This window comes from Arvicanthis niloticus, chromosome 4 (assembly GCF_011762505.2).
Source record: "Arvicanthis niloticus isolate mArvNil1 chromosome 4, mArvNil1.pat.X, whole genome shotgun sequence".
Taxonomy (NCBI): domain Eukaryota; kingdom Metazoa; phylum Chordata; class Mammalia; order Rodentia; family Muridae; genus Arvicanthis; species Arvicanthis niloticus.
This window is the reverse complement of record NC_047661.1, coordinates 41,489,284-41,510,448: the sequence shown is the minus strand read 5'-3', so window position 1 is coordinate 41,510,448 and position 21,165 is coordinate 41,489,284. Positions and strand designations below refer to the sequence as shown.

Here is a 21,165-nt window from a genome sequence, read left to right as displayed (position 1 = left end):
AGAGATTTTTTTTTTCTTTAAGGGCTTCTAACTATTTGCCTGTATTTCTTTAATAGAGTTATTTATACTCTTTTAAAGGCCTTCATGAGATGGGATTTTAGGTCATTATCTTGTTTTTCAGGTGTGTTAGGGTATCCAGGGCTTGCTATGATAGGACAACTGGGTTTTGATGGTGCTGAATTACATTGGGTTCTGTCACGTATGATCTTGCATTTGCCTCTGATCATCTGATTATCTTTGGTGTTAACTGGCCTGGGTCTCTCTGATTAGAGCCAGTCTCTGCGCTGTCTCTGGTTACAGAGCTCCTGGGAGGCACACAGGCTGTAGGGTATGGGAGGGTATCAGGCCAGATGAGCTGGCCCCTGGTGGGGAAGCAGATCAGAAGGAAGATGGAGCTTGGAAGGGTGGGTAGGTCCCGGGTCAGGACAGCTGGGCTCTGGGGGTATTCCAGATGGCATGGGTATTTGGGTGAGATTCTCACCTGTGTCCTTGGTTACTCCAGACCTCCCGGGATGCACACAGGCTGTAGTATGGTTACAATGTTGCTGATCTGGCACAGGTGGTGAAGCAGACCAGCAGGCACAGCCATTTATTTGTAAATGTGTAAATGTGTATAATCATATTGTTTTTAAAATTCTGATACTAATTTTGAACTACAAGATTGTTTTTAATTTAAAGCACTTCTTTCAGCTTTAGATCCTCAGAGGGGGCAGGCTGTGTGAGTGTTTAGTAACACCACAAGCATCCAATGGTCACATCTGCTCTGTGGCAGTTTTAAGATAGGATACCTGGGGAGAATGTAAATTTGTTTTCCCAGGTGTGAGCATTTTCTTACATAGTCCTATAGAAAAGGAGACAAAACAAAACAAAAAAAGCAAGCAACAAAAACAAAACACTTTTTTTTTTCTATTCAGTCCCTGCTCCCAGAATGATGACTCTTGAGGCTAATTATTTATTATTAAGTGACCAGTCGGAAGCCTTGACTGCTTCCCTGACTAGCTTGTAGCTTATTTATCCTATCGTATGTTCCCCACATGGTTAGTTACCTCGCCTTCAGTTCTGAATCACTTCTTCCTTTGGGTCTTCTTTAGTACCTCACTCAAATCTCCTTGGCATCTTTCTCTATTCTAGCCTGGGTTCAGATACCTGCTGGTTTACCTGCCTTTCCTTTTATTCTATTTCCCAGAATCTTCTCTCTTCCTGACAGTGTCCCACCTCCTATTTCCTGCCTCAGCTCATTGGTCATTGGTTTTTTTTTGTTGGCAGGTGATGCTTATAAGAGATTCTCTCTACAGCCCTACATTTTCCCATGAGGAATTTGTCTCCTTCAGCTTTCTGGCATTCTTTGACAAGCTTCCTGTTCTCCAGCTCGATAGTTTAATATACAATTGATCTATGGAACAAGATAACGAACACTAATACAACGAGATAGACTTAACTCTTGAGCTAGATATTTTGACATCAAACTCAAAATTCTTAAATATTAATGTATGTATATTTTGTCTGTGAGACGGTTAGGCCGGCATGTATAATTCAGTGTGTGTGTCTGGAGGTCAGAGGACAGCTCAGTGTTGGGTCTTACCTGACTCCTTGCAGGCCCTGGGGATCTAATTTGTGCTTGCATGCAAATGACTTTTAACTCCTACTCTTGAATCTAGGATAGTCCTCCCAAAAGTTTTGCTTGGGGGAAGATACTTCTTCCCTGAGATATCTGCTCTTAATTCAGTGAATACTAGGGAAAGAAGAGAAGCACTTTCCCATCATTTCAACAACGGTTCTGTGTTTATAGCCTACAGAACCACATTTCTATATACTATTTAACTGAACCCTTAAAATTACCTTGTGAAGCCAATCAATGTTCTAGCATAGAGCAGGAAGGAGTTCAGCAGCCTCATTCCCCACCTGAGGCATCGTGGACGGCTGAGGGCTGTGGGAGGGTGAGGCAGTTTCTTTAAGGATGCGGCTTTTGGTATACTGATCATCCAAGAGGGATAGAATTCTGGTTCTCTACAAGTGCAGAATAGGTTCTTAACCCATGAGCTGTCTTTCTAGCCCTCAGAGGGCCTTCAGTGAAGTAGCTCTAAGGCAACATCTCCTATTTTCCTGGTGACACTGGAAAGAGAGACTTGAAACATGACCTGAGAATTTAAAGTACTGGAGGAAAAGATGGAAACATCAGGATTTTGCTGATATGGGGCCCATTAAGGAGAAGCCACATCCCCCTGGTGAAAAGAATAAAATCTGAATTCTACCTGACACTTACCTATCCCAAAGATTAGAGCATCACAGACTGTTGTCTCATCCCTTAAGATGTAAGGGAGCTGAACTTGTCAGTCATTGGCCAGGAGATGACCCCCATGAAGGTTGATTCACCTTATGATATGCCAGCACCATTGTGTTATAATAAGCACAAGCATCCAATCTCAGCTCGCTTATTTGGTACCCATGTTCATCATAATGTCTAGTCCAAATGAGAGCAGTATCATGGAGGGGTTGGTTGTCAGGGGCAACTTGAATACTGGGAGCAATAAAGGCAGTGGCATAGGTGTTGGAAGACAGTGATGGGCATTGGTTGCACATAGGAGGAGGGCACCTGAGGAATTAAGGCAGATGACAGTATCTAGGTGGTTACAGTTTTTTGTTGTTGCTGCTGTTGTTTAGTTAGTTTTTAAAAATTAGTTATTCATTTTTTTTAAAAAAAGAGGAAGTTGAGTCATGAAAGAAATAGCAAGAAGCCAAGACTGAAGGACTGGTTGATGTTCAGGAATTTAGTATTAGGATGGAAAGCCTATGGTCAGTGAAAGAATTCGCTCTTTAGACCAGAGTAGAAAGATGACAACTGGGGCTGGTGAGATGACTCAGCTGTTAAGAGCACTGACTGCTTTCCCAGAGGTACTGAGTTCAATTCCCAGCAACCACATGGTGGCTCACAACCATTTGTAATGGGGTCTCATATACCCTCCTAGTGTGTGTCTGAAGACAGCTACAGTGTACTCACATAAATAACAACAAATCTTTTAAAAACATATATAAAAAGAAAGATGACAACTTATTTGGTGTGCTGCAAGAAACATAGAAGTGTGAAAACACATAGCAGGTGTAACGGGCTATAGGAGACCTGCTTTTGGAAGGAGGCCTGTTTAGAAGTTTAGAGCAAACTTCTTTGTGTGCTATTTCCTGGCATGCCTCCCTTTTGGATGGAGGCGACTCTTAGTGATGCACAGAGATTGTGGCTATTCCTGCTGTTATGCTGATTCACAGTTTGGAGAAACAGAGCCATTGCTGTTGACCTTGCTCTTGTGTTTTTGTTTTCTTTAGGGCACCTTCTATAAGGCTGGATTTGCAGATATTGCTTAAATTTGGTTCTATCAGGGAGTGTTTTATTTCTCCATCTATGGTGATGAATGTTTTGCAGGGTATAGTAGTCTGGGATGGCCTTTGTTTTCTTAGAGACTACAACACATCTATCTAGGCTCTTCTGGCTTTTTGTGCCTCTACTGAAAAGTCAGGTTTAATCCCAATGGGTCTGCCTTTATATGTTAGTTGGTCTTTTTCTCTCACAGCTTTTACTATTCTTTCTTTGTTCTGTACACTTAGTGTTTTATTATTATGTTCTGAGGGGGCTTTCTTTTCTGGCCTAGTCTATCTGATGTTCTGTATGCTTTTTGTACCTTTATAGACATCTCTGGTAGAAGTTAGGAAATTTTTGTCTATAATTTTGTTGAAATATTTTCTATGCCTTTGGCCTGTGTTTCTCATCCTTTCTCTAACCCTATTTATTAAATTTGATCTTTTCATAGAGGCCCAGATTTTCTGGATGTTTTTGCACCAGGAGTTTTTATTTTAACATTTTCTTTCATTGACATATTCATCTTTCCTATTGTGTCTTCAATGCCTGAGATTCTCTCTTCCGTCTTGTATTTTCCTGGTGAACCTTGTTTCTGTAGTTCCTGTTTGAATTGCGAAAATTTTCATTTCCAGACTTTCCTCAGTTTGTGTTATCTTTAGAGATTCTATTTCCATTTTCAGGTCTTTACCAGTTTTATTCACTTCTGTCCATTCTTCATGTTTTCCTGGATTTCTTTAGCAATTTTCTTCATTTCCTCCCATAGTTTGTGTTTTCATCAATTTCTTTATGGGATTTATTCATTTCCTCTTTAAAGATTTCTATCATGTTCATAAAGCCTGGGTTTGTTGTTGTTGTTGTTGTTTTAAAGATTTATTTATTTTATTTATGTGAGTACATTGTAGCTGTCTTCAGACACACCAGCAGAGGGCAGCAGATCCCATTACAGATGGTTGTGAGCCACCATGTGGTTGCTGGGAATTGAACTCAGGACCTTTCTTTGCAAGAGCAGTTAGTGCTCCTAACCGCTGAGCCATCTCTCCAGCCCATAAAGCCTGTTTTAAGGTCTTTTCTTGTGCTTCCGCTATGTTGGTATATTCAGATCCTGCTCGGAAGGTTTTCTGGGCTCTACTAGAGAAGGCATGCTGTCCTGGCTGTTATTGATTGTGTTTTTATGCTTGTGTGTAAACATCTGGGATTAGGAAAATTACAGTCCTAGGTGCTGATAATCTGGTCTTATCCTGTTGGTTGGGTGTTTTGTTCCCTAGTTTTTGTTTCCTCTCTGGTTTTGAGAAGAGCAATGGGTAACTGGTTGCCTGCTAGGGAATTCTTCTATGGACCAGATAGGTGTGGCCTCTTGCAGTTCCAAATAAAATGTACTTCTGGCTATTGGGAGCTGACACCTGGGAATAGGCATAGGCTGTGGGTCTGAGAGGATTCACAGGAGGGAAGAGAGCAGAGTGTTCAACCAGAAGCTGCTTACTTTGTCTCCTTGGAATTGGGACAGACTGTGAAGAGAGGTCACCCCGGAAGGTCTGCTATAGAGCTTGGGACAAAGCTAAGGACTTAGATCTGGAGGAGCAAAAGTGAAGATCTGCAGCCAACCTACCTGCTTCCCTAGCAGGAGTGGCCTCTGGGTGAGCAGGGAGTGTCTCAGGGAGTTGTGGGCTGGAATAAAGCGATGAGTGGGTAGAGGGAGATTGTGAGGTGACCGTATGCCAGATCCACAGGAGATACCAGCAGAGGGGATAGAAAGGGTGCAGCCGCTAGGGATGTTGCAAAGCTAGTGATGAGACTGGAGGGGAGGTAAGATTTGGAGAGCAGTGAGCAGGGAGTGGTGAAGGTTAGCTTATCTGTTACTCAGGCTTGCTCAGCTGGTGTGTTCCCAGAGAAAATCTGCTGGTATGGGAGCCTGGGATCCTGGGGTGAGTTGGGAGAAGGAAGACTAGAGAAGGTTTTCGTGATTCCTTGGCTGTGAGGTCAGAGAGGAAAGGAAGACCTTAGCAGGAATTCTGCCAGAGAGCTGGAAGGAGCAGGAGAGTTGACTCTCTGGAGTCAGCCTACCTACTTCCTTGGCAGGAGTTGAGATATCTTTTTTAAAAAACAGACTCATCTTTGGTTTCTGTGTTTTACATAAGTGTATTTTCAGAGTTAATTTTATATCTGTGGTATAAAGTGCAAGGACTTTACAAAGCAGCCAGGAAAGCATCCTCTCACACAAACAGCCTTCAGGTCTTCTTGACAGACATCTGCATCAGAGTGTATTCTTCCTTACTCCCCGTCCTGAGCTTACTGTGTAGCCTTGCCCTGAGGTATAAAAATGTTTGGAGCTCAAGCACAAGGATGATGGAAACGCCAGTGTAGGTTAACTGTGTAGGTAAAAAAATCCTTCTCCTCGGCAGATCCCCTGACTTCCATGAGTGCACTGCCGCAACAGCAAGATACTCCCCTTCCCATAGCCACACAAGAGAAATAAAATGTAAAAAAGAAATTGCATTTAATAAGTAAGTAATTTGAAAGGAAGGCCTTATCAGACATGGCTAAACAGCAATCTGATATTGTACGCCTGCTGCTGTGAGGTAGAACGAGGCTCCAAGCCCTGTGTTGGACTCTTCTGGTAGGTGAACTTCGCATTTAAGGAGGTTTCTAGAAGTAACCCCTATTTATAGCTTACCGGGTATGAGTGGGAGAAGAAAAGCTTAAAGAAAGCGGAGTGCTGTGGTCATACCTGTGGTCCTAACACGTGGGAGGCTGAGACAGGGTGCTTGCAGAGAACTGAGGTCAGTCTTGGTTACATAGCAAGACTTTAACTTAAACAAATATGCAAACCAAAACAATACAACACATGGAAGGAAGGAAAGAGGGAGGGAGAGGGAGGGAGGGATGGAGAGGGAGAGAAGGAGAGGAAAAGAGAGAGATTAGGTTAGGGGAAATAATATTTGAGTTGGGAAGCTGGGATTTACTTGACAATAATTAGGTAAATAAATAAATGAAGTAAAACAAATACCTATTGGTTTCCACAGATTACCCATCTCCGTTCTATAAGAGCCAAAGACATCTGTAGACCTGTGTCTCCTCTAAGACTGGAAGCAAAACTCATCTCCTACTTCTTTTAGCTTCCAGTTAGATGTGCCATAGCTCTTGACCAGAAATAGAAAGGAACTTACTTAGCACCCCTCCTCACCCCCCAACTCCCCTGATAAAGGTTTCCTTATTAGAAGCCCATAGCTAACAAGATGCTCAATGGTGAGAGACTATGTAAGGCAATGAGGTGTATCTTTGTTTTATAGTCAACAGTCTACTAAGATTCCTGTCTGAGTCATAAAAAATAATTAATGAATTAGCTAAATACATCTAGATAAGAGATGAAGATGTAAAATAAATTGATAGTTTTTGTATTCCTCCTAATTTCTGAATAGAAATCCTTTCCCAGACTAGACATGTAGGAGCCACCAGAATAATAAATGGACACGGCTTCTACCCCCCTCCAGTCTCTGTGTGTGTGTGTATGTCTGTGTGTGTGTGTGCATGTGTGTGTGTGTGTGTGTGACTAGCAGCTGCTTCAGGCCAAGAAGTAGGCCATTAATAAGCAGTACGTGGCTCACAAGCAAAAGACTCTGAAGTGGAGGCAAGCCAGTCTAGGGGCTGAGATAGAACAGAATTACCTACAGAGGGAGGAAGAGTGCAGCGAAGAAGCCGTGGCTCCGAGACTCCTTGACAGTAGCTCTGAAGTCAAAAAGAGCCCGAGGAGCCCTGCAGACCTACCTCTGTAGAAGAGAGAGGAAGTGCTAGATGACCTCTTAGATTTTTATGTGTGACATCTGGGCAGAGGTCCACAGCATAAATAGAAGAGGAATGTTTGGTGGACCAGTATTATAGAAGTCACCATGTGATTTAAGCAAGTGTGTGTGTGTGTGTGTGTGTGTGAGAGAGAGAGAGAGAGAGAGAGAGAGAGAGAGAGAGAGAGAGAGAGAAAGAGAGAGAGAGAGAGGTAGATCAAGGATAAAAGACAGGAGCTGCTTACTCATGCTGGGCTGTACATCCCAAGGGTTTTGGTTTTTTATCTTGACATCGGGTCTGGCTGAGATGTTCAGGTACGCTTTGTAGCCCAAGCAGACCTTGAAGCTGTGACCCTCTTGTCCTAGGCTCTTCAGTAGCTGGATTACAGACCTATGCCACCAGACCTGGCAAATGTGTCCTTATGAAAGGCATGAGACTCTGTACTGTGTGTCCCTTTCCCTTTGTTGAATAGCAACTCTGTTGGTTTGTTTGTTTTTTTTCACAGCCTTGGTCTTATCCAAAGATGTTATCTTTCTGTCTAAGATTTCCTAGCAACTTAATGAGTATATTTCCTTCTACTTTTCTGTCTTTTAGCTTAGCAGCATGACCCAATTTTCTTTCTTAGATCTAGTATAAAACTGCACATAATTCCTTGGAGGAAAAAATATGAAGTAAAATTGTCCCTTTATACTTTTCTTAAAGGTCAGACTAAGCTGTGTGTAAAAAAGGAGTAAATTGTTATTTGTCACTTATATGAAGCAGCTGCCAGCCTTGCAAGAGGGCAGTTTAGAGCCCTGTGTGGATGACAACATTGATTCTAACCCAAATCACTGACTGGTAGGGCTCAAGAGCCTGTCCTGTGTTGTTTGGCTACTGACGAGTTCTTTACAAGTAGTAAAACTGTCATTTAAAAAAAAAGGAGTATGCATTGCTTGTTAAAAAAAAAATAATAGTCTTTTCTTTTTGAGACAGGGTCTCATTATGTAGCCCAGGCTGGCAAAGATTTACTAGATAGACTAGCCTGGCCTCAACTTGCAATCCTGTCTCAGCATTCTAAATGCTGAGATCATAGGTGTGAGTTTCCACACTTAGCTTGAAAATCCACATTCCTGACAAAGGAGCAATCGCCACTGATTTCAGAGGGCTGAATGAAGGCTGCCTGAGGGGAGGGTGTGCTGTGTGTTATCCGTATTCTGTTCATTCTGTTCAGGATGAACACTAAACTGCTAAACACAGGGCCCAGGGTTTATAGATGTCATGATCTGAACAAGCCAGGTATACGTCTTCAACATGTTCCACAAAATATGCTTTTATCCTTTTGATCCTGAGCCCATGTAAGCACAGTGGGAGAATCATGGAATACCAGGTCTCTTAGACTCTAGCTGTACCTCCAGTCAAATCTGAGATCTTGGGCAGATGACAAGCTCTTAAACATGTCTTCATACTTTTCAAATGAGCAAATCCTTGAATGGGGTAAGTGTGCGGTAAGGGGGGGACTTTTTTTTTTTTTTTTTTTTTTGTCAAAGGGGTTATAAATTTCCCAGTCTTTCTCCAGAGCCTCTGGTCAAAAAATGATTAAAAAAAAATCATGGCTTTAACTAGGTGCCCAGAAAGTGAAAACAAAAACAAAAACAAAAAACCAGAAGCTGGTATGAGGGGCCATGTCCTACAAGAAGCTTGTGTAAGTTATTACCCCTATACTTAATGATCAGAAAACTTAAGAATAAAAAAATGTAGAAGTTTCACATGAATCTTCATTCACTCCTTCACTAATCTGAGTAGTTAGTGCCAGAACATACAACTTTAGCTATGAAAGCAGGATCCCTGCTCTCAGAGACTGTAGCTCTGAGGCCAGTGGATACGGAGGGCTATCAAAGGGCAAAGGGGACTTTTCATTTAACACCATACTGCTCAGCTTCTGCCTGTAAGTACTGATGCTCTCCTGCCCAGAGTTTAAGCTGTTCATTTTAAATTTCTGTAAGCTGCAGACATGGTGTCAAGTCTCCTGTTCCTGTGTTACCCCGACCCCAGGCTGGCAGTCAGGACCCAAGGGGTAGAAGCCTGTTTGAGGGTGTGATTATCTGAGAAGAGAATGCTTCCAGGAAGCTGCATTTCTCGATGAGTCAGCTGGCATCAGAGCCATGACTGAAAGCTGAACTGGGTAGATTCTGGAAGTTAAGTCAGTAGTGAAAAAAGCCAAGACTCACAGGCTTGGAACTCCACTTGTTCGCTCTCTGTAGAGAACAGGACAGGGCGGCGGGTCTTTAAGGGGCCCATTTTCATTCTACAAAGGGACTCCTTTACAAATGTTCTCAGTGATTGTTTTTTTGCAACAGTTGGCTATCAGGGGCAGGATGGGAGAGTTGAGGAAAAGGAAACCAACGACAATTAAGAATGGTGGATGAGAAGAGGACCACACAGACCTACGTTCTTGCACAATCTTGCACAAGATTATTAGGCTCATGCTTCAACACTAAGTCCTTGTCCTGAGTCACTTTCCTTGTGTCTGGAGAAAGTCCAAAAGGATGATAAATTGGTCTTTGTGGAGGCTGAACTAAGGAGGAGAACCCATGGGCACTGATGTTGCTGAGCAAACTATCAGTGTTACTTGTATATGCTGAAGGCCATTCACCCACTTCCATCTTTCTTAGTAAGCATTCTGGCTCATGAGCTTATATGGAAGTATGTTCAGTAACCACATGGTAGAAGTTGAGCATGTATGAGTAAACTTGGCTGTGTAGTGACTTCCTGGGTCCTGGACAGCTTCCACTGCTTTGTTTCTAGCTGCTAATATTACTCTCAAAGTAGCATCAGCTGTGCCTGGATATGGGCTCCCATCCTCTTTTAGTTACTTCTCTCTCACTGTGACAAAACATCAAGGCAAGGCAACTCATAGGAGGAAAAATAGGTTGACTTTGGGATTAAGGTTCCAGAGGAAGGAGAGCCCATCACCATGACAGCAGGAGAATCTGGCAGCAGGTAGGCATAATAGCAGGAATAGTGGAAAGTTCACATCTCAGAGCCACAAGCAACAAGCTAAGATAGCCCCAGTTGGGAATGGTCCACGACTTTTGAAACTTCAAAGTCTGCCCTTAGTGATGCACTTTCTTCAGCAGGGCCATATTTCCTAAACCTCCCAAAATAGTGCCACCAACTGGGAACCAAATATTTCAAACACCAGAGATTATGGGGGACATCTCATTCAAACCACCACACATCCCTACCCCTCAATATAATTTTTTTTCTTTTTTTGAGAGTCCCATTCTGTAATCTGGGCTAGCTTTCAATTTACGGCAATCCTCGTTTCAAAATGCTCTTGACTCAGAAGTCACTCTGTGACTCAGCAATAGAGACAAGTTGTTTTCGATCACCAACTTTTGTCTTTTCTTTAGTTCCTTCCTGGCTCTCCCTACAGAGCACCAGAGGTTTGGTATCCCAAATGAAGTCACTCCATTTTCCCATAAAGCAAGATATTAGTTCATTACATATTTATTTTTATTCATGTGTAGAACTCGGTGTATTAGTTTGAAACTGGAAGTAAAAGGAAGAAATTAAGCCCCCACTTTTCTTAGATGACAAGGTAACAGCAAGGACAAGTTTCTCTTTAGAGGAGGGTCCCACGAGTGTGAGAGAAACTGTAACAGAATTCATGGGCACATGGAATAACGATCACTGATGGCAATATCGCAAGAGAGACGGCAAGCAGACAGAAGCACTCAGCAAACATGGTGTTTGAGTCAAAATGACAAAATAGGTTTGAAACTTCAAGATCTGATTTAGAAATAGAGAACTCTACAAAAATGCAACCAGGGAAACTCAAGCTCCAGGACTAGCCACCAGATAATAGCACAGATTACTAGAGTATTTCAAGGGATGGGGAGAGAGAGACACACGGACCCTTTAAATGAAGAGGTTTCCAGGTATGACAACCATTTAAAATGTGCCATTAGTCCTTCCTTTGGTCCAGATTCAAACAAAATATAAATGTGGCAGAAGAGAGATGTGACTGTCAGTAAATGCTGACTAGATTTCCTGTGTGAATATAAAGTCTAGGACATCTCAGGTTTTCTTCAAAATAATTTAGAAGATCATGGGAGTAGTAGATAGAAATGTTAGTAAGATTGGCCACGAGCAGATATAGTTTAAATTGGTTGGTGAGTACATGGACATTTACTAGACTACTTCTTTTGCACATGATTGGGGATCGCCACAACTTAGTGATAAAGATAATGGTAAAATAACCACTAAGGTGAGTAGACATGGGAATGTATAACTTTCCAACAATAAAAGGGGTAAGAGATGAATAACAGTATCAGCTGATTAATCTGAGAGGGGGAGGGGAACAAGGAAGTTCTCAGAAAGTATTTTAAAGAAAAAGCACAAAATCACATGGCAGAAATAGTCCAGGCAGGCCAGCAATGATGACACATGGAAATGGATTAACTCACGTGTTAAAAGACGGATTGAGTGGGCTTTAAGAGACACTCCTTAATATAGAGAGTTAAGGATGGGGAGGGAAATTGAAAGGGAAGAAGTGGAAAATGGTATCTCATGTCAACGAAATGATAATCAAAACTTAAGCAGATCACTCCAGTATGAACACGGTGGCTGATTAGCACCAAAGGATCATTGGTGGCCTTGACAAGGACAGCTCCAGTAGCTCTGTGGACCAAGGCCAGTTGGCACTACTGTAATAGCCCAGGAGAGCAGGGAACTCAAAGGAGAAAGCTTGGGAGGGGAGAAATGAGACTTTGTTAGGGGAGGATTGTTACATTTTATCATTTATTATATACTTACATAAATAATCCAGAGGAGAGAGGTGATATACAAGAAGTGGGGGTGGGTGCAAGGGAAGGATGGAAAACATTCCTGGGACAGTAGTCAAGTGGGGAGGCTCAAGAAGAGACCTAGGACACTGGAGGAGATATTAGCAGTAGACAAGAAGAAAACAATGTCTATTTCATTTTATTTCTAATTTATTAATGTCACTACAGAAACAGTACATGAATGCAAATTTACAAACATCAAATATTACACTTTAAGCTAACGCACACCACTGAACTACTGTAAACAGCTTGGTTAGTATCCTTCCGAACTCTCTATTTATATTGTACATAGATAGTTATTTGCAGAAGTACACTATACAGTATTGTGTATGGCATGTTTTTTTTTAAACATCAACAGTATCATGTCTATTACATGTATTTCCCCCCAAACTTTTAACAAATTCAACATTGCATCCTAGAGATCTACTGTCAGCATACAGTCCTTCATTCTTTTTCACTGATACCTAATATTTTTATATCATCTAGCATATTCCATTATCTTGGTAGATTTTGGTTTTTTCCAATTTTATATTCTTAGAAGCTGCCTTGTGAATATGTGTGTTTCTTTAGGGTAGATATTAAAAATTGGATCCATTGGGTCACAAGGCATCTAAAATTTCAATTTTACTGGACATTACCCAGCTGCCTTTAAAAGTGGCTGTGCAAACTTTACGACATCAGATTCCTGTTTTTCCACATTTGTCAGCTCTTAATCCTTATGTGTCTAATGTTCACCAACTGGATCTGAGATAGTGTGTGTTTCATGTTTACTTTGCTTTGCTGAGGCTGAACATCTCTTCATAATTTATTTGTAAAACTATTCACTTTCATGTGTTATCAAGGTTTTGAATTTCACAAAGTAGAAGACTCACTTCTAGTGTAGCTAGAATTTTTAATTTTTGTGAGAAAGCTAAGTTTACTTTCTTTACCCTCAAAAGATTCACAGTCTCAGTAATGCCTATTGACTAAGCCATTCTTTCCCCACTGATCTGAACTGTAAGGCTTACCACTTACCCAGCATATAGCCTTGTATTTATCTCAGAATTCTCAGTCCTAGTGGAGATTCATTTTTTGGCATCATGTACCTGAGTTATTAACTTCATTCATTGAATGATAGCTCATTAGGACAGCCAAAATGCATGTTGCTTATGAGACGAGACAATAGAATTCATGACATGTAAATTCTAGTTGTTAGGTTAACTTAGATCAATTATCTACAAACTGAGAGTATTAAAAATGTGTAAACTTCTCTCTCAGATTAGTTCTTTTTGGGGGTGACCTCGCAGGCTCAGGTGTGAAACGTCTTCTTTTGTCTGGTCTCCTCTTTCCAGAAGGATTATTTGATGCTAAAGCTTTTTGGTGATTTAAGTTATTTCCTGGCAATGGCAAAGGATTTCATATGACACAGCAAATTATTACTGACTTAGAGAACCTTCCACCTAACAAACAAGGTCTATAAACTGTATTCATTGTGGATAAACAACATGGTACTTCAGCTTCTAATTTCACATTGGATGATGAGATCCTGGGGTGGGGGCACTGGTCATGTCCTAAACAACTTTCTGTCCTCAAACATTCAGTACAGGGTTAAGCACCTAAGTTAAGATAGAATCAAATTGCTTTTCAACATTTCTAGGAAATAAAAATGCAAATAAAGCCCAAATGATTTCCCCAAACATCAGCATATTTATCTGTGAAGACTGCTACCTTATTAAGGAATTTACTTATTTTTCAGTGACCCAGAACTAGACACTGCCCTAGTATTATATATGCCATGTGTGGGAGATGTTTCCTTGTCTACAGTCTTCTTTGGGTTTTTCTATCGATGTACTAATTGCAAGATGACAAAAACTATGATCTGGAAGACATTTTGAATTGCAGTGGGCAAGAGCACTTTATGGTTATTTTATGGAAATAATGAAAGCATGCTGTCTGTTGACACTACAAATAACCTGAACTTTTATTGTGGGAAAGCTGAAGTGTGTCATTTGGCTTGTCTTAATCTCCAATCATTTTTTTTTTTTTTTAAAGTTATCAATCTCTTTTCCTTCCTTCTTTCAGAGGAACATTATGGCTTCTGTGGGGAGGCCCTAGTCTGTAAACATACGGACTCTGGATCTCTGAAAGGCAGTAAGGAAACACTCCAAACTGCCTAATTTATCAGTTTCCCTGGCAAGAAAAGTAAACATAAAGCTAGCTCAAATCATGTTGAACAAATCTAGTTTCCAAGTAGACTGTGCCATCACAAAATAACAGCTTATCTTGCTGTCACTAATCACCAATTCCTTGAAGACTGCTCATTTTTTAATTCCACTAAAACAGAAAAAGTGCACGTCTGTGAACTTTAACTTGCTTTCTGTAGTACTCACTTAGCAATTCCTCCATTTGAATATGTCAGACCAATATAGATCACTGAGGGAACTCTTGTATAATAACCATTCACATATATAGGAAAGATGCACATGAAAAGAGATTGAAATAGAAAAATTTGTAACCTGTTATGGAAATAGGAGACAGGGATGTACCCTGGAAGATCAAATGGTGGGCTAATTGCTGCGAACATCAGGGATTAGTATTAGAAAACTGAAACATGAATTATTAGGGGGGCTTGAAGCAGGGGACAGGAGAGGTTACTGCATTAGCAGGGCTGATCTATGTTAGAGAATTAAAGGCAAAGTTAAAGGAAATCCTTAGATATCAATCAGTACTTGCACTGGAGTCAGAATCCATACTGTCTCTTCAGGAAGCAAGGGACTGGAAAGGTTGTGGAATTACATGACCACAGTCACCAGAGGAAGATTCAATTGTTTACCACTGGGCTGAGTCTACAGAGGCACAGAGTGACCAAATTTCTGTTTGCCCCACTCTTCAGTCTGAATCTTCCAATTCCTTCAACAGGAAACAAAGACCTTAACTTTATAGATGTATGGCTCCTGGCATGAGGCTGACTAAACTTAAAATTATTGGCTGAGGTGCTTTTTTCTCAAGGAACCAAAGAGAACAAAGTGCTAATTCTAGAAGTGGAATATTCACTGAGAAAGGGTTGAGGAATTCTCAACTTCAATAAATTTCAACTTGCCCCATGGAAATGCTGTCTCACCATTTTTCTGGACTTTTCTAAACTGTCTCCAGTTTCCACCCACCACTCTACCAATGAACTGAACTCAGCTTATCCCACTAGATGTTGTCATCCAGTGAATCATTCTTGTTAATAATGCCAAACTAACAACGCTGGCCGGGCAGTTATTTCTAGTTTCCCTCCCACAAAATTCTGTGTTCTTTAGGAGCCCTGTTTATGCTTCCAGAGCTTTGAGCAGGGCTTTCTTATGTATGAAACACACCTATCCTCTTGTGACCTTCAAGAATTAGATGTCACTGATTCAGGAACCCCGAGAAAGCCATCCTTCACTGTATTTGTCTCACCCTACTGGTTTGTGTAGCCTCAATTCAATTGTGAATCCTGGGGACTGGCCTTTCACTTTTCAACACAATTATTGAAGAGAAATGAAACACATCCATCATAAAGGACATGTCATCAGGGCTGAATAGCTTCATCTAACAGTTAAAACAGCAGAGTGCTTAATTCTCCAACTCCCTATACTGTTTGTTTTGTTGGATAGATCTTAAGATTATATTAGGACAACCTAAAAATAATTTCCTTTGGGCAAAGTTAGTTTTCAACTGCACATGCAGTACTGTATTAGAAAATTAAACATAAAGCTTATGTATTAGCACCTGGTCTATAGGCTAAGACAGAAAATTAAAGGTAGATGACATTCTCCTAAGACTTACTTCACAAATTGAAATTTCAATTAGTTGATAGTCTGGGTATTCAAAGACTCTAACTCCAACAAAGACCTAATCTAAATGAAGATCCTTAACAAACCAAGTAGGAAGAAATTATTCAAATGTTTCCAAATAAAAGCACAATACTGGGCTCACCTTTGTTCCCGACTTTGTTTCCATGAGTCCAGTGTGCCTCATGGAAATGGGAAACAGATTTAGATGTAAACTTCATTACAACTTTAGTTAGGGGACAGGGAGGCAATCAATAAAACTTGTGTCCTAGGGAATGAATATATAGGATAGGCACATGACTGCATTTTTTGAACACTGCTCCTTAGCTTCACACCACTGAGCTTGTTTAATATACACTGCCACATCTCATTCTGGAGAAAAGCCCACCAGTCTACATTAATTCCTACTATTTAAAAGATATAACTGCTTTAAATGATTTGCATTTCTTAGTTTATCAGAAGTCAGTTCTTTTGATTTTTTGTGTTTTTTGTTAACCATAGGATTTTTACTCCTTTCAAAAAGATATGAGTAGTAGCAATTGCTGTCACCATCTTTAGCCTTAGAATGTTAATGATTTCCTTGGTGGATACTATATTTTGCTTGTTTTTCTATCCCTAGAACAAAAACTCATTTCGTGTTTTCACAACAATTACTTTTTTTTCTTTAAATGTGCCAGGCATCAAACAAGATCTTGTGCATTCTTGGGCAGCCATCTGCCATTTAACTGTCTCCTTCTGCAACCCTTTCCTAACATTCTTTGCATGAAGTACCTACCACACTGTTAACAATGAAAGGCATAGAGAGAATCTTTAGGTTTATATTCCAACAGCAGCTTCACATCCTATCTTGCCCACAGTGGCTCTACGAGAATCTCACTCTGAATCCTTAGGGTTATTACATAGCAAGTCTACATACTTACCTAGTTCTTTTAAGTATTTCTAATATTACGAATTAACATGAAAATTTTGTTTACTGAACATTATTTCTTGTAACACAACTAGAATATAAAATATTTGGTAATTTCATGTATATTTCAATTTTATGCCTTTTGTTTGAAGCTAGAACGTTTCAAATAGATAAAGAACATTTAACCTCTTCTAACATGGAAAGCTAACTACTGTTTCTCATTAAGACTTAATTAGCTAGTGGGCTACCCACACAGGACATGTTCATTTCTACAGGCACCGTTCTGAATTCAAGTAAAAGTTTTGGTAGACGAGGATTTCCTATTTATATTGTTAACATAATATGAATATTGAGTACAAATATTGCTCACCATTCTTGTGTTCTTTAAATTTTTTACTTTGAAAATTTAAGAACTATCATTGTCATTAACATAATGGGTGTTCACTTAAGGAATATTTTGAACTGTGAAAATACAAATCTAGTCAAATTCTGAACACATATAGAGCCAAATGTTTGAACAAAACTGTAGTTTAATTTCAGAAAATGTGTTAAAATATATATTTTTACATCAATTTCTGACATACACTTAATGTGTTAGTATACACAAAATGATGCTTTCTCTTGAAACTGTATTTATGAAATGTACATTTTAATTTAAATACTCAGTATACACTGCACTTAATCTGCATGTTGCATTTATTAAATACATTAAAATCTGCAATGTAACAAAACGTTTTCTGCATATGAAATTCAAAACACCATTTTAAATGAACAAAAGATGGCTCACTTCATTTTTGTTTCTGTACAACTGGTGCATTGTACACTAGCTCAGCTCCACCAAACGACCTGTTCGTTCTTTTTTATTTGACATTGTTCACAGACTAGTACACAGTACAATAAGAGTGCTGGATAAAAACATGAGGTACGAAAGTGGTTCAAAGATTACAGGCCATGCAGATCATGCTAGACAGCAAAGAAAATTGTGACCAAGAAAACACTAAATAAAAATACATAAAGAATGTGCATTATAAAACAAAACAAAACTCCATTACACAGCTTTGCTTCTTTGGTTACAAAGTAGGTTGAACAATTTCACAGCTTTTTTATTCCCACCCAAAAAAAAAAAAAAAAAAAAAAAGTCATACGAAATGTTGAAAAGCAGAGGAATCGTGGCAATTTCTATTAGAAAGTAGAAACAAATGAACAAAGTTTTCTTCATGAAAATAGCCCAATTATTTATTATATCACAATAACTGGTGACTACCTGTACAGGTGCACTGTGTTTTTCATACTTACAACTATACAAAATTTACATTCAAGCTGGATCTTTACTATTGAAAATAAATACCAACGGTAAATTGCCTTAGTGTTAGAAATGTGCCAGGATTCTTTTGTTCAATTATTGCCTAAACGTTTTGATTTATTAAATGTAATCCTGTCATTCAATTCCTTTACTGATACTTATAATTATTCAAGAAAATTAAAAAAGTTCTGTGACATTGTTCATGTACAATATGAAAATAGCAGCCCTGTAATAAATAAAACACAAAATAAATGAAAACTTATGTAGGCAAATGTTACTGATATTGAAAGAAAAGTGGCTCTTTAGATGAACTGTTATTTATAATGTGACAGGAAGGCTCAAGGTACATCCATGGGTGGTAAGAAACATGGGAAAGCCACCAAAACTTTTAAAGATCCCACTCATGCGCACATGTAGAATGCAGACTCTGCTTGCTTTAATAAACCCCATCTAGTATTCTCCTCGTGTACTGATGACACACAAGTGGACATCAACAGTGCTGCATGGCATCTGAGAGAGGGAAAGCTCCTGTAGAACGATTGTCTAATACTGAAAAGGCCAAGCACACAGCCGAAGCATGGCTACTTGCTTTCTATAAAGTGGAAAGAACACCAGTGGCACACAAGGAAAGATTGCTTTCAGTTTTTTCCTTAACGAGGCTTAAGAAAGCTTTATGCTGAGGAGACATTCGGCTGCTGTGGAGGTTGCGCTGGCTGAGGAGGCTGTGCTATCATTGCTTGTTGTTGAGAAGTGCTACCAGGATTGGCCTGTTGGGCTGGGAGTTGGGACAACTGATCATTGTTTGAAAGAGATTTTAACAGTGCATTTTCTCGTTCAAGTAAAGAGTTTCTTTCCACTAATTCTTTTATTTGCTCCTTTAGAACTTCCACTTCTTCTCTTACTGCATACATCAAATGGCTTTTCACCAGATCCTGTGAAGAACAAAATTAGGAATGTCAAAAAAAAAAGTTGAGAAGAGTTAAGAGCTACTTAGTTGTAGACTATTTGGGTGCCTTATAAACACTAAGTGGCTTCTATATTTTTGTTTTTTTAAAAGCAGTTTTCTCCTCTTGCTTTTTAATGTTTCTGTGATATCTTAACAGGGTTTGTGGGATGAGGTGAAAAAGGTCTCTTTCCCAGCTAGTACAGAGTGCTCCCAAAGTTTAGAGTGAGCATTTTAAGATGCAGGATAAATACAACAAAGAAGTAATATTCCAATGTAAAGCTGTCTAATAATAAACTAGTTACAGAAGTATTTTAAAGACTGAAGTGCCACACAGCCTCCACTTTAAATGAACAAAAGGCTGAAGCTTTTCAGATGAATACATACTGTACTGAATTACGTGTTTCCCTCTTACCGTCCGGACCCATAGTGTTGCACAAAATATGACATGACTAGATGGAAGGACAACTAGTATGTGTGGATTAGAAATGTTCTAGCATTTTCTAAATTTTGATACAATTAGAGGTAACTTTTGGCTTTAAAAAATTAGGTTTTTGCTATCTGGACCTGGGAGATCCAGTCAGTCTGACAAATAGTGAAGTGAAAGGACAACTGGGAACCTACTTACCATTGCTTGTTCTATTTTGTTGTCAATGGCTACAACACCGCCCCCAGATGCACTGGAAAAAATTAGAATATTTCATTAAATTATTCTCAAAACTTTAACCATTCTTCCAACTCTTAAAAAAATGTAAAAGATATTTGTGTTTACCTAATACCAAATGTAGTAACTTTAAATTTATTAACTTTTTAACATGAGGATCTTGGTACATAGCTGTCTTCTAAAAATCATTTATAGTCCCAATATTTATAATTTGTCTATGACATACATATGCCACTTTAAAACTTACTCCCAATTTTAATTAGGAGTTTTCTATTTCGTGGTCTTAATACATTAAAATTCAGATAATGAATTTGTATCAATTTTATATTTTAACACCTGGTTTTTAAGTGTGTAGGAAGGGCTTCTAAAAAGAATAAGAGGATTTTGGATAAGCTGGTTAAAATGGAATTCAATATTCTGGTATACCTATGTACTTTGATTATAGGTTACTTGCTGGCAGATATCACCTAAGAAAAGCATGTGTTTTTCCTGAAAATAATTCAGCTGTCTAGCTACTAAGTAGATATTCCAAGCTCAAATACTACCTGAGCATTTCTGAGACACAGATGATTAAGTAATTGTTCTTTATGATTTATATTCTCCCACTGTTTAAGTAGTAAAAGTAGCAAGAATCTATACATACACTCATTCTTCTTGGTATTTTTATAGAGTTTTTGAAAGACAGAATTAAACTTTTTGTTTTAAAACAGTCCTGTAAAAGAAGTCTGATACTACTTTGAGTTAACATGAGGTCTTTAAATATAATTTTGGAATAAACCATTATTAAGTACTACTTACAAAGTATACTATAGCTGACAAGAATTTGGGATTTAAAATATCTGAAGACTACTTTACTTTGAATGGTATGGTCTACTAGTATTATGCCAGGTTGAGGTTCAGAACCATTCTTTTCCATGTACCTTTTAGATTACAATTCAAGTAGGCCTAGCTATCATGCCAGGTTTTGCTACTCACTCGTTTATTTAATGTCTCTGGACCTCAGTCTCCCTATTTATAAAATGAATGGGATCAGTCCCTAAGCTTCATTGGACTTGCCTCTTTGGTACTTTCAGCCAACATATAGAAATTTTGAGCACTAACAGTGTAATAACTTTTTGATGCTGCTAAGATGAAAGGGTACTGCATATTTAAGATCTTGAAAGAATATTCACTAACCAACACTGATTTATGTTGGGCTTTAAGTCACTGGAGAAATATGTGCAAAGTAAAATAAGATTGCATGTAACTAAATTACTGACCAACTATATAATCTATAAGGCTTTAGTGTAAAACAAAAATCACCACAAATAAAGATGGTGACAGGCATTTTAAACTAGCACTTGCTTGAGAATCCTAGTGTATCTTTTCTGTATTATTACTTCTACCAAGAAAGACTGTTACTTTAAGTCATTTCATGGTGTGAAACATCCTACTCCTTTGATACATGTGGCTTAAATAGAATACTTTAAAATGTTAACTATAATACCATTTTTATACATTAACAGTTTAAAAATTAAAAAAGGAGTATTATTTCTTTTTCTTGTTAACTAAAACGAGTCTGTAAGTTTCCAAGTCATTACTACAATTAAGGAATAGTAA

At 39.0% G+C, this 21,165-nt stretch overlaps 1 protein-coding gene across 4 annotated transcripts in view; it reads right to left on the bottom strand.

Annotated features, from left to right (window-relative positions):
* Window positions 1-14,943: 14,943 nt before the first annotated feature.
* Tsc22d2 (TSC22 domain family member 2) overlaps window positions 14,944-21,165 on the bottom strand; it is a 46,670-nt gene continuing 40,448 nt past the window's right edge. For 2 of the 4 annotated variants that reach the window (XM_034500332.2, XM_034500334.2), the window contains 2 exons: window positions 19,531-19,582; window positions 14,944-18,891 (listed from right to left, as the gene is read on the bottom strand). In XM_034500332.2, coding sequence (XP_034356223.1) covers window positions 18,631-18,891; window positions 19,531-19,582 — 313 coding nt within the window. In that variant the 3' untranslated portion in view covers window positions 14,944-18,630. The remainder of the gene's footprint in view (window positions 18,892-19,530; window positions 19,583-21,165) is intronic. The other 2 variants (XR_013109837.1, XR_013109838.1) reach the window with 1 other exon arrangement.